General features: G+C 36.6%; 1 protein-coding gene across 2 annotated transcripts in view; it reads left to right on the top strand.

The window, feature by feature from the left end:
- Smp_142510.1 (putative ribonuclease III) overlaps positions 1-13,733 on the top strand; it is a gene marked incomplete at both ends in the record, with an annotated part of 47,181 nt that overhangs the window by 6,340 nt on the left and 27,108 nt on the right. The window contains 8 exons of one of the 2 annotated variants that reach the window (XM_018797572.1): positions 916-1,097; positions 2,009-2,368; positions 5,276-5,449; positions 9,282-9,353; positions 10,033-10,175; positions 10,314-10,497; positions 11,360-11,625; positions 12,544-12,730. In XM_018797572.1, the coding sequence (XP_018652601.1) occupies positions 916-1,097; positions 2,009-2,368; positions 5,276-5,449; positions 9,282-9,353; positions 10,033-10,175; positions 10,314-10,497; positions 11,360-11,625; positions 12,544-12,730 (1,568 nt within the window). Of the gene's footprint in view, positions 1-915; positions 1,098-2,008; positions 2,369-5,275; positions 5,450-9,281; positions 9,354-10,032; positions 10,498-11,359; positions 11,626-12,543; positions 12,731-13,733 lie in introns of both variants that reach the window. The other variant, XM_018797573.1, reaches the window with a different exon arrangement.

The raw sequence follows: 13,733 nt of genomic DNA, 5'->3' as shown, positions 1-13,733 counted from the left end.
ATGTTATAAGAGTTCTCTTGTGTAATTTCTGTTAACGACCTAACAGGTAAACAATTCTTGGTTACATATTCCAAAATAATATCGCCTATTGGTCTTAGAGGTCGATTTTCAATAATTGGTGATGTTTCAACCTCTTCTGCTTGTGCTTGAATAGCTGGTTATTGACTCTCAAAAACAATAGATGTTATTTGAATAAAAGTATAGAAACCTATATTTTATCGTGCTAAGAGAACATGCCACTCTGAGTGTAACCTTATCCCTCCCCACATCAAATGTTGCAGCTCATCAAAATACCTCGAATAAAGTTCTAGAGATCGTAAAACTCAGTGTCTTAAGAAGTTATAAAACAAGACTTATAATAAAAGTCATTGGCAATCTTATTTCAGTATATAAATCTGTATTTGTTAATGAATTCCAGTTAGTACTATGGTTTAAAACAAAGAAGGCAGTCGTAGTATAGTGGACGCTACTCACAAGGTGGTTTGTAAGTAGTGTCTTGCGGAACGTTGCCTCAAAGTTGTCGGACGGAGTAAAGAGTTTCAGTACATCGAAAGCGCATCGTGAGCAGAACACTTGGAGACCAGATGAGAAGACTGTTCAGATTCCAGAATACACCGAAAGATGCAAATGGACGATTGAAGGCTATGTATACGTATAATGTAGATAGTTTGTAACTTCTCATAATAAATATGCATTCCTTCTTCATATAACTTTCTTTACAATAGCGGTCGGTGCAAATTAACTACACAGTTATTTCAAAGTTTCATCGCATCAATTCTATAGTTACGTAAATTGTTCTGAATTAAAATTTGGTAAAGTTAGTCATCACAAGATAAGTTTAAGTGGCACAATACCTATTTCATCTGGTCAGTTGGTTAATCATGCACATTTATTTATCTGTTTATTTATTAACAGAGCATCGACGTAATTCCCGTGCTTCACATCTTCATCGTTCGAAAAAGTCAACTCACAAAAGTGATACAGTGAATTCAATGTTTGACAATAATTCCGATAATGATGATGACTACTTGGCGGTTATCAGTGATAACACGGAAACTTCAAAAGAAGTTTGTTTATCGACTGAATCTAAAAATAAGGTATTCTTAATTAACTGTTGTAACATTGTTATTGATACTTATTATCATCGCTGATGTTATTTTGTAAATAATACGAAATACATTTGATGCTCACATCCTATTCGTCAGCAATGGTTTAGACTGGAAATGAAAAGGCTTAGAAATGTTTACATGCAATTGAGTTATTCAAGTAAATGGATTGGTGGCATTCAGTAGTTAAAGAATTCGTGTTTCATCTATCAGGTCATTGATTTAAACTATTCTTCACCTATTTCGGTTCTTATAGACATATTATAGTATTACTGCCCTTCTCACTAACAGTATTGCTCAAAGTTTATGAGTATCGACACGACGTCTATGGTGCGTTTTAATAGGTCGTCATCTTATGTATCACAGAACCTAACAGTAAAGTTAACCATCATAGCTAGTTATCGTGAGAGACTGATGTCAGCATTAGAACCAGGATACATTGGATAGCAAATTTTTTGTAGTTCACGATTGCTTCTCTGTATTTCAAATTTAAACGTGATTCCGGGACAGTCAGTAAGGAAAATACCTGTACACTAATGAGCGCCATTCTAATGGCTTACATTTTAAAGTGCAGTCGATTTGCGATAAACCTCAATTACCATCCGTTCTTATCTGTAATAAGTGTCTCATTCTCAATATGACTTATTTTGATTGATGATAATGGCTTGATATCGAAACTGGGATATCCCACTAACTGGCTGTGGTGGTTTGGCTAGGACATGCATTATGTGTCCTCAGCTACTCTCAACTTTGACGCGATGTGTTTCCCGGTGTAGTAGTAAGTTGAAAGAAAATAACTCACACTGGTAACTTTTTTCAGTACATATCCCATCTCTTTTACAGAAACATACTTTACTCGATTCCATGCTAATCGTTGTTTTTTATATTGCTTCAAATTACAGAACTTATCCATCGACCACACAAAACATTCAAAATCTTCACCATCATCATCTAACTCTCATCGTCATTTACGTAAAAATGAAGTCAATAATTATGAATCCATTTGTACATCTAATAACAGTAATAATAACACGAATAATAATAGTATTTTAAATTCTGATTGTCACACTGTCAATGGCCATTCCATAGGTCAACGCAGTATAAGACAACAACGTGAAGTCGCTCATAAAATTGAACATCCTAATCGTTTACATCCTGATATTTGGCATAATGAAGCTAACGAGTTCAATGATGGTCCAGCTTGTTCTTGTAAACCGAAATATCGTATTGGACCATTACACAATCAATACGAAGGTGAACAGGTAATGTTAATATAATTTCTTTTGTACTATACGGTTATACTAATCATAATGATATAGATCATAAATGTCTATATGCCATATTTTTGTTGTATCGGAAGGAGCCATGTATATTTTACTGCCCACGTAATAATTGCCTTGTTTTTTTCCTAACTTACAACCAAGAATTATAATAATCGTTCGGTAGTAAGGAATCACTAAAGTGCGAGTTCGGTGGTTAGAGATTTCGACTTTCAACTACTAATTATGAGGTATCCCATCTCACGTACTTCGGTTCTGATAACCGGATAGTATCACTAGCCGTCAATACTATTTACATGAATCTGTACGTTCTAAATGAGTTAATTGAAAAATCAGTTGCCAAGGATGAATATTAAAGACCAAAAAACAATCACTAGTTCTTTGTTTCTTAATTTGTCATTTCTGATTATTTTGACTCTTGATTTTTTAACTCTTCTCTATGTTTGATGCGATGGTATGTAGGAACCCTGACTGATTGAAGTTTTCTTTTCCAGGTTCTATTACTTTGTTTATTGTTGAGTGAATTCTAATGAAGCAATTGCCCATGTCTAAACTGTACCACATCTTAAGATAACTCTTCCCATTTATAACTTTGAATAAGATAATAACAACGATCTCTGTAGAATAATATGAATTCATTAACTTCGTAAGTTCTCGACTAATTACAACCTAGAAATAGTATTGATGATCTACAAACGGTGTACATAATTTATACCATGATATCAGAAAGAATAATGTAAATGTTGTCAAAAAAAAATGCATGGTAACAGGTCACAGAAAAAAAGGACTTTAAAAATTACACAATAACCATTACAAAAAACGGTTGGTTCGAGGAATAAAGTGAGTAGGTCCGGGATAAGGCACAAGAATGAGGAAAATGAACTTATTGCTGAGATCTAAAAATGAGAAGCTTTCCAACTGAGCGTTAGGTTAGATATTAACACCGCTGGTTGCCAGTTCAGTGGTCTAGATGTTAAGCGTTCGCGCGAGACCGAAGGTCTTTGGTTCGAGTCACACGTGGGGAATCGTGGATCGGCATTGCTAAGGAGTCCCACACTGGGACAAGACGACCGCCTAGTACTTCTAGGTTTCCAACGATGGTCTAGCATTAATCGGTTCATGATCTCAGTGAGTGTTGGGAACTGAGGTCACTAGGGCAATGCTAAACTGACAAGTATTTTTTTGAATACATAAGTCCAGTTTAAGCCTTGTGACGGTGATAGTTTATCTGAAATGCAATAAGTCCAAAGTCCTCACTAATTATTTTGAGGGATTTTACAAATGATTTATCACTGAGTATTTACCAATATCATAACTGTTTAGTTCTTTTAGTCTTGATCGAATCCTGACGATGATTTAGAAATATCAGTATCGTGATTACCATTAAGTAGATTAGAGGTAACTGCACTGTTCAAAGTGGGTCAACTTATTAGTCTCAAATTTTGCGAAATGTACTCGATTTAGGAAGTCGAATAGTAGTATATCAGCACTAATCCTCAAATAGTTACTGATCAATGCCCATTACCGTCACCTATAGTTCGTAAATAAATTACTTTTATTCTCCTGGATTTATATACGAACCAAACAGACCACATCGTACCAAAAAATAGAAAACATTTGTACAATAATTGGCCAAATGTGGCTGTTAGTAAGGGGGAAAGTAATCAATAAACTGATGATAATTCAAGAATCGTATGATAATAAGTCAAAATAAAGCTAATGATACAACAATTATACCATAGGAAATATACATACTACATTGATCCATAAATAGACCTCAAAAGTTGTCATTCATAATTCACCAGGGGATATAACAGTTACCCTGTTATTTCAGAAAAAATCCTATTTCAGAATTCACATATGCCAACGGAAACTGGTCAGTATTTATTTCTAACTATCAACAAATAGACATATTTGTTTAACAAGTAGTTAGCTAATAACCTCCCAGTTATGTCCTTGAATCTGTCTACCCACTTTCGTGCCGAGTATAACTTGTCTAATGTAGATTAAGACCTTGACGCGATAGGCTGACTGGCTTAACCTTGAGGCTAGTTTGCGTGAGTTCGATGTGGGGGTAGAGAGACGAAAACTATTGTATCCCTGATTGGCTGACAAGCACGCGAGAGAGAGAGAAGACAAGACAACTGGAACACCAATCGTTTTATTCCAATCCTACTCTGGTACCCGAATTCAGATTAGTGTAAAAGGATACATGAATAAATAGATGATTATCCTGACCACAATAATTAGGAAAATACAATTATGTCCAAAACTGGGGGATTAGAGTGGAAAATAGAGTACGAAAGGTTACGTCTAAATTACAGTAGCTTTGGAACAGAAAATGCTATGGCAGTGAATCATACATCAAACGAAAGCTCATGATCTGTAGAATAGACTAGGGGCAAAAGTAAATGTTACAGTTTTACAAGCTTTGAAATAACGTCCCCAAAAATAGCTTCCGTAGTTTGTTAAGGCTACTTGTTTCGCTGTTCACATCACTCTCGACTTAGTAGCTTAGTGGACGATCACAGTATTTAAAGTTATAGGTACTGGGTCCGAGTCCCTTCCTGAACACTGGGATGTGACAGGTATATCCAGCTAATGACGAAACCCGTGTCCTGGATTCCGCTAAGAAAGCTATAATGTAAATTTACCAAAGTACTCTTAAGGAAATGGCAATATCAAGCATTCGCTTATGGTGTACATATACTCACAATGACTTTGATCAGTAATGGTATTCAGTCCTGAATATCAACAAGTAGGTAATAAATAAATATAAATATCCTCAGTAACTCTTAAATGTCTTTTTTTGTTTTGTATTTTTAAAAAAATCGATATGATAAATTAACATTTAGTAATTTTTTAATATCTATCTGTCTATTATTCCAGCCTATTCCACTATGTATTCCAGAATCCAATAATCGTAATCGTCTTTATCATTATCGTGTGATTATATCGCCGACAACTAATTTTGTTCAACCAATCCCGTCGAAAATTACTCATAATGAACATGATTATCTCTTTGATGGTTTTTCATTGTTTATGCATTATAGATTGGATAAGGTAGATCTAATTCTTTGTAGATTTTGTTTTTAATTAGTTTAATAATTAATTCATTAATCTTTCCGAATGCTATAGCACTTCATGATTGTGTTTAGTGCTTCTGTTGTATATTCATTTCAAAGATCATATCCCCTACTCCTCTTTCTATATCTCCCAATATCCTGAGAATACACTGTTATCAAAACTTTCTGACACTGACTAGGTAATTTCGTACAGAACTGACACCGACCACTTCTTGACTTTGATGTGGAGTATCTAACGTCCGATACAATCCTGTGTACTTCTATTTTTATAGATGCTCAATGAGCAACACAGTATTTGGTTAGTGGACTCGAACAGATCACTGGCTTAGATAACCTGAAACAGTACAGTACTGTGCATTCATTAAAATTATCACATTTTAAAGTAATTTATTTGTAGCAGATTACAATTTAATAATGTAGAGTATCTCATATTACATCGACTAATCCAAGTTGATTGAATCGATTTTTCACCTAAAGTATATTGCAGCTGATCGGTACTCTGTCATAAGGACTACTTAAGAATCCTACCGTTTTCGATGTAACAGACAAGTCAATGCAAAGCTTTCCATGCCTATAGAATAGTCGGAGTATACTATAATGAATACATAGTTGCTATTCAGGAAATACACTAATGTGCATGGATTCAAAATCAGCCCCGAAATGTCCTGTTATGGCCGAGGGTGGGTAGAGTTAGCCCTTCTTCTCGAAATGCACTCTCTGTAATAACAGTGTATTAAATTACATGAAATAAACATAAGCAGAAAGTAATATTCGGTAGTGCAATGACAAGTATATTAGTTGCGATCAGAATAACAAAGGCCTGAATCAATGTCTCATAATTGGAAATGGGTCAATGACTTGAGAAAATATAGATGCTGAAATAACATTCATAAAAACTATAGGATTACCCGACCGTTGCTGCTACCTTGACGTGGTGGTTGGGCTTGCCTATCGTGATGAACCAATCGAGCTATACTGGCTAGAACAATCGTTCCTCAAGGTCCTACCATGCCAGGCAGGTCGGTTGAAGAGCGGTGAGACTAAAAGCAGCAAACCCAAGGTCCGAAGGCGAAGTCGTACTGCCGACTGTACGGAGGTGTGACAGCAGCAAGGTGTTTCCTTCAGACAACCAGCATGACAGCGATGCTGCCTTCCCACAAGGAGGGGTGGGGTTAGAAAAGGTCGACCCTAAAAATGCACACCTCGCCTTATCCCACGGATTTCCGTCTCCGGCGGTAAGGTCCTTTAAAGAACGGAGCTAACACAAAAACTACCCACAAAAAGGTCGTGTGTTACTGACCTCAAGCAGTTGCCCTTTGGGCACTGCGGTCACGCTCTCAGGTCATTAAGATCACTTCTAACCCCATTTCCTTTTCAGGTACCTCTAGAAGAACCCTTCCACGGTGTGGGCAGCCGGGAAGTAGTGATATTAGCCCTCATACCCGTAACTACACACGAGACCAAGTTGGTCACTTTCAAATCCTTCCTACACCTGCTAATAACTCTCTTATCTCCACGACTAACCCTTCTCACGTCCTTTTATCACCTCGCACCGCTAGGGCAAACGATTCGAGTACATGGAACGTTATTCCTGGTCTCCTGAAACCACGCTGTAAACTACATGTAGGGACTTTTAATGCCCGAACATTATGCCAAATCGGACAACAGGCCTCCTTACCTAGGACTTCAGAATCTCGCACCATCGATGTGTGCTGCGTCTCCCAAACGCGCATACAAGATCCGAGTAGCGTCATTCATTAGACTTCACCATATAAAAATAAAGAACCATCTCGATTCACGCTTCGTGTATCTGGAAGCCCTGATATTACTTCCCATGGCCTTGCTGGCGTAGGTATAGCATTAAGTCGTAGGGCAGAACTAGGTCTTTTAGACTGGATCCCAGTAGACAGTCGTCTATGCGCTGTCCGACTAAACGGATCAGTAAGGTTTCGGAAAGATAGGGAAACTCGTCGTTGCCTCTTCGTCATCTCTGCCTAATCTCCCACTGACTGCAGCTCAGATGATATAAAAGATGAGTTTTACAGAAAACTTCCCGACCTTCTCCGAAAGGCTAGGCGCTCTGATGTAGTAATAATGGTGCCCCCAAATGCCCTGGTACGGCCGAGAGTGGGGAGAGTCTGCTCTCCCTCTCGAAATGCTCTCATATGGCCACGCGAATATATAGCATCTGCCAGGAAAGTCCTACTCACTGCCTTCTCGTGGCGGGGGTGTTGTTCACAAAAGTGAGAGGACGAAAAGCGAATGTCCGGCGCTTTAACCGGGTTGGTGGATGTGGAGGATCCACCTAGGGGAGTTGGAAAACCCTGATTCCAAACCAATGGTGCACATGGGCTCCAGTATCCTGAAGGAACGAATGGCGTATGAACCAACTGTTGGTCACCGGCTACCATGGGGTTGTATCTCCTTACGATGCTCCACTGCCTTGTGCACTAGACCTTTAGGTCAAAGGCTCCGGGTGTGGCCCCCTAAGAAAACCACCTGCTTCAGTCTGGGCACCTGGGCAGTATCACAGCCCTTACACAAATCGAATGAGATTTGTGAGGCGCGTATTTATCTGGTGCTTTTTTGTACCAATATTTATGTGTTTAAATAAATAAATAAATAATAAGTAATAATGGTTGGTGACTTTAATGTTTAAGTAGGTAAACTAAGCGAAAGGGGAAGACACGTGGATGGATCTTATGGTGTCGTGGCTCAAAGAACAGATAATGGTGACCGTCTGTTGCAGCTATGCTCAGATAACCGCCTATTTCTTGCAAATTTCAACTTTAAGCATAAGGAAAAACATCTTCTGACATGGCGACCCCCGAATTCGTCCCAACGTTGGACCCAATTAGATCACATCGCTATCAGCCACCGATGGAGGGGCTCGATAGAAGACTGTCACTCATTCTGGAGCACATGTTTAAATTCAGATCATACTCTAGTGCGAGCACGTATCTGTCTGCGTCTTATTGGACGTAGAAAAGACACTGCAGGGAAACCTCTTAGGGTTCTACTTAATGATAGTAGTGAAGTAGTGAAACGTCATCAGTTGAGATGGCTCGGATATCTGCTACGTATGCCCAACCACCGACTGCCCCGACGTGCAATGTTTTATGGTGTAGAAGTAGGTTGGAAGAAAGCTAGGGGCGGCCAGACCAAAACGTGGCACAAATCCATGAAGTCACTGACAAGTGGACTGAGTCATGTTAGTAGGTGTAGACTACCTGGTTGGGATCCGCGAGATGATAACAACCGAATGACATGGCTCTAAGTCGTTTGCGGTGGCGGAGTTGCATCCACTCTTTGTGTTCTGCCAAATTCTAATCTTCTGAGTTCTTCATGTCCGTATCCTTTTTCTCTTTTCAAATTTATTTCACTGGATTAGACTCTTTGAATAACATCTTCAAACCCTAATATTTCGGATTACTGCTTATACTCTTACTACTTCTACCACTATGGGATTTGAATCGTCAATTGCATCTCTGCACTAATGTGGTATGGCAACTCGAACTGATGTACGTACGTACGAAGTTCTACGTTGTACCTGACTGACTGACTGAAGCGTATGTTTGATTAGTATATCCATATAAATATAATCGTATATTAGATTGAAGACTGATGAAGATTTAATTAAAAGTATATTTCTACTGTTTCTTTCAAGATATATTTCTTTTCGTTTAATTTCCAACGATCGCCTATAGTGTTTGAGCTCTTCTGTTTATTCTACTTATTAACTTATGGAAATTTAACGGTTATTTTATTGTATTCAAAGTCACCTTTGTATTACTATATTTAAATTTTAGCCGCCCCCATGTCAAGTTCTACGTTTCAATCTTTTATACGATATTTTCCCGATTGAAGAGGAATTCCCTCAGGTTAGGCTTTTTCTGTCTGTTTCTATTATACTTGATGTTATGTTGTTGATTGTAATGATTACTGGGTTTCGCATTCTCTACTAACCCAAACTGAGGATTCGTGATAAACTGACAGATCCCAGTTATATACAGTTTTGGTTCGTACCTCGGGGCCTAGTCATAAACTGCCCACCTTCGCTTTCTCTCACTCCATTTCATCGTCGGCAAAGTATCCCTGATGTAGAAGTCATTGGGGTGACATTCATAACGCCTCCCCAAACCACTGAAGTCAGTATTTCAAGATGGTGTCACCATGTGAGTTAATGTCACTGTGCCTGAACACCGAACCTCCACATTATTAATATGATACTGCCAGGTTTCACAAGTATGGTGCAGAACTGGTCTCACCGAACATCTGATTTCCAGACGAATATTATGACAGCTCCAAAGATGCCCCAGATTAGATTGAGTCTATTTGCCTTTCCCTGTATGTAGATTGATCTCATTACTAACGCCACCATCAACACTTACACAGCTACCCAGATACGTGAATTTTCTGATTATTTCTAACGGATTATCACAAAGAATGTGTAAGTGTTGACTCCTATCAGTATTGAAGAAGTACTTTACATTTTAAAATGCATACCGTAAGTTATCGTTAAATTTTTTAAATATTTCTATTCCTATTTTTATTTTTCAGTATTTTACTGTTCGTTCATTAGATCTACTCACACAATATGTATTCATTGAATTACTCGAGTTGTTAGATTTAAACTGGAAACCATATGGAGCAAAGGAGAGCTGTAATGTGATACATTTAATGCCGAGATTTATACGTATTTTGTCAAATACTACTATTACTACCAATGATAATTTTTCGATTACAACCACTGCTACTACTACTAACAACGGCATTTCAGTAGATAACGGTAAAGAACATAATGTCGAGTTAAATAAATCAATCGTTTGTGTCGATAATAGTGATAATAATACAGTAATTGGGGAATTACTACCCGTTCATGTAATAATGCGACATTGGTTAGAAGAGGCACTGACTCCAGTAATTAATATGATGGAATTATCTTCAATACAACATATGACAACAATTGAATGGTCAAATCATATTGCTAATTTACGAGGGACATTGGCTTGCTTTCCAGGCAAAGTAAGTTGGTTATTGGTCGAAATTAAATCAATCGTTGTTGAGATATGTACATCCTATGTGGATTGCTTTTATGTAGCCATTTTGTGACAATTTCTACGGAATATGTTGGGACGGCTCCCCAAAACCACGACGAAGCTTCCAGAGGCTCCAAAGGAGATGAAGAGATTGTATCCAATCATAACCTGATAGAACCTTCTAAAATATCAACGTGGATTGCTATGATTGAACAGTTGCATAACTTTCCTACTTGCGGGTTGGCTGGATTATAATGTTGTTATAGCCTATAATAAAAGCTATAAGTACCTCTGTTTTTCTGTACACTTTTGACTTATCTTGATTCTTCCGTCTCTTGATTTGTGATTATGGGGTTCTACATGTTTGAGTGTTGATAGTTGTAAACCGTATTCTGCCGTAATCAGGTAGAGGATGTAGTAGAATAGATGAGTTATAGCTATTAATGAAATTCAGGAGGGACATTTTGTCCTATTTAAGACTTGTTATCTTAATGCAACTGCATACTAATGCTGATGTTCACATTAAAACTTTTCAGGTACATCTAGATGAAGAGTTCAAAATAGGATGAGATATACGTCCTCAACTCCACTACTAGATGTGGTCTATCTATTTTATAAACCTGCTCAGTAGGATTATTGAGACCATGTCTTAGTAAAAATCAAAGTCAAAAATAGAGGGGAAACTTATATATTTCATTGACCAACAGTTTCAGTTCTTGATGCTTACTTTAATCGATTTCCTACCATTTGGATTGTATACTGTTACTGACTAGTAAATGTATTCTGATAACTTATTGCTTTTCTCAACTCTCCCTCTTTGTGTGTCTGTTTTAATTCTAATATTACAGAAACCGTCAACTATACGCATAGATCAATTAGATCGTCAATCTGTAACAGGTCAATCAAATCAAACCATATTAATTTATCCACTCATAGTACACATGACTTATACACCAATGAAATTAAGTTTAACACGTGAACCCAAGTATAAATGTGTGCTGAAAAATTTTATGAAATTACAATATTTAATGATGAATAAGCCAAGAATTAGTACTTCTGATCGTGTACAGTTAGTACAATTAGCCAATGAATTAGAAGAGATGGAACATTCTGGGTAAGTTCTGTTTCGGTCGTTAATGTAAGGGGTTTGTGGTGATTGTTAACATTTATAAACGAAATAATGACTTGACTAACTTTGGTCAAACAAGCATTTAAAACCAGGAAGCACTGAACAGCTGTTTTCCAACTGATCTATGTGGACTCACTGTATGCAATATCCTGGTTTGAGGGTCTAACCTATGATGTTTCAAGGCTCCCTAACTCGATAATTATGTTTGCTGTCTTTAAGACCGATATTTCATTTAGTGTTTTTTAATTCAACAATCTTAATTAGGTATTTTTCAAAGTAAAAATTGTATGCAGACTATATTTCTTAAGTAGTTGCATATGATAACGCTTAACTTTTATGGTAGGGATTTTAAACATCTGAAGTTCATTTCACAACTTGTTTTTACAGACGATATCGTCCCTTATCATAATCATAAGATTTAGATTTTCTTATTTATTTGCATTCCTTGTACAGCGAAATCGAGTAGAGGGTCGCTTAACAGATAAAACAACATGTATTCGGTTACATACTCTAAACCCTCCCCCTCGTTCGCTTCTATTTAGACAACCAAGATTGGTCTTACAAACTACCTGGTGAAACACTTATAATTCAAAAGGTTTATGTACAAATGAACACGTGTACTTCCTTACTGAATTTTTTCTGTCTAATGGAATGAGAAGATATAACACATTTTCTGTTGTATTCGTTGAGAAACGCATTTAAACTTCAAACTATTGTAGACAGATTGGTCGTCCAGACAAGTTATCTGGACGAAACGTTGGAATTATTTATATTTCAATCGCTGAGACTATTTCAGATATAATTTTTTCACATATGATAAATCGAATAACTGTTTTTCAAATATTTTACAATCTTGGTATTTATTACCTTTAATGATAAATATCTGTCTTTGGTCTTTTCTAGAGTACATCGACGTGAAATTACTGTAGAGATAAGTTGTGAAGGTTTTTATCGAACTGGAATGCGACCAGATATTCCACAATATGCATTGAATTTAGTCTCATTAATAGCTCACCTACGTTTTCATAAATCGTTGGAAAGTTTGGAGAATCGTTTGGGATATACGTTTAACGATAAATCTCTGCTACATGTAAGTCTCTGTTTTCCTGGTTTCCATGTGTGTGTGTGTGTGTAAATGTACGTATGTTTGGAAACACGTACAACATAGAACATTATTGTTGTATATTTAGTTCACATAAAATTTGATACAAATGAACTGAGCACCAAAAATAGTATGCATCATACAAAATAAAAGGCTAACATTAGGAAGAGATAATAAAGAGAAGGGGATTACAATCAAAAGAATAAGTGATCATAAACAGTAAATCATAGGAAGATACAGATAAGTAAATTAAAATTACAATCACGGAAGACCGCTTTTTGTTTAGGGAGTTTCACTTTTATGAAGAGTGTAAACGAATACTACAGCAGGACCACTACTAGCTTCTATTCTTAAGCATTGTAAAGTGTGATCGATAAACAAACCCATCAATTACAAAGTGAAACGCTCACCACCACATTAACTTTCTTTGACCTTGTATGTATCTTGTTTATCCACCAATCACAATTTTATGTTCATTGTAAAACAATATTCGAAAAATTCCCATATTGTGATTTAGAACATCATATATAAGCGAACAATATTGTTTTCGCTTAGATCCTCATCAGGCTTTACTCTAATATACAGTAATATTTATATGCATATACTTATTATTATTATTATTATTAATGGCTTTATTCAATATTATAATCTGATACAATATAGAATTCTCAGCACGAGTTATTTCAACAAGTTTTTTACCAAAAAAAAAACAAAAAAAAAACCCAAGAAAAAAAAACAAAAAAACCCCAAGAAAAAAAACAGAAAAGGAATGAAAAAGGTTTAAGAAAAACTGAGTTTATACAAATTATCAAATTTGAAACATGCTTAAGAAGACAGGTTATTTACTAGGTCAACTCTAACAGCCTGTTCGTCACAAAGTAAATTTGCTAAGTAAGGTATTACAGAACTTTTATAGACTTGCTTGCGTGTATGGATTTTAATGTATTTACGTCTCGTTCTACCAGAAGATATACAAGGAGAAAGATATGAA

The sequence above is a fragment of the Schistosoma mansoni genome, chromosome 5, assembly GCF_000237925.1.
Source record: "Schistosoma mansoni strain Puerto Rico chromosome 5, complete genome".
Lineage (NCBI taxonomy): Eukaryota > Metazoa > Platyhelminthes > Trematoda > Strigeidida > Schistosomatidae > Schistosoma > Schistosoma mansoni.
This window is presented reverse-complemented; position numbering and strand designations above follow the sequence as displayed.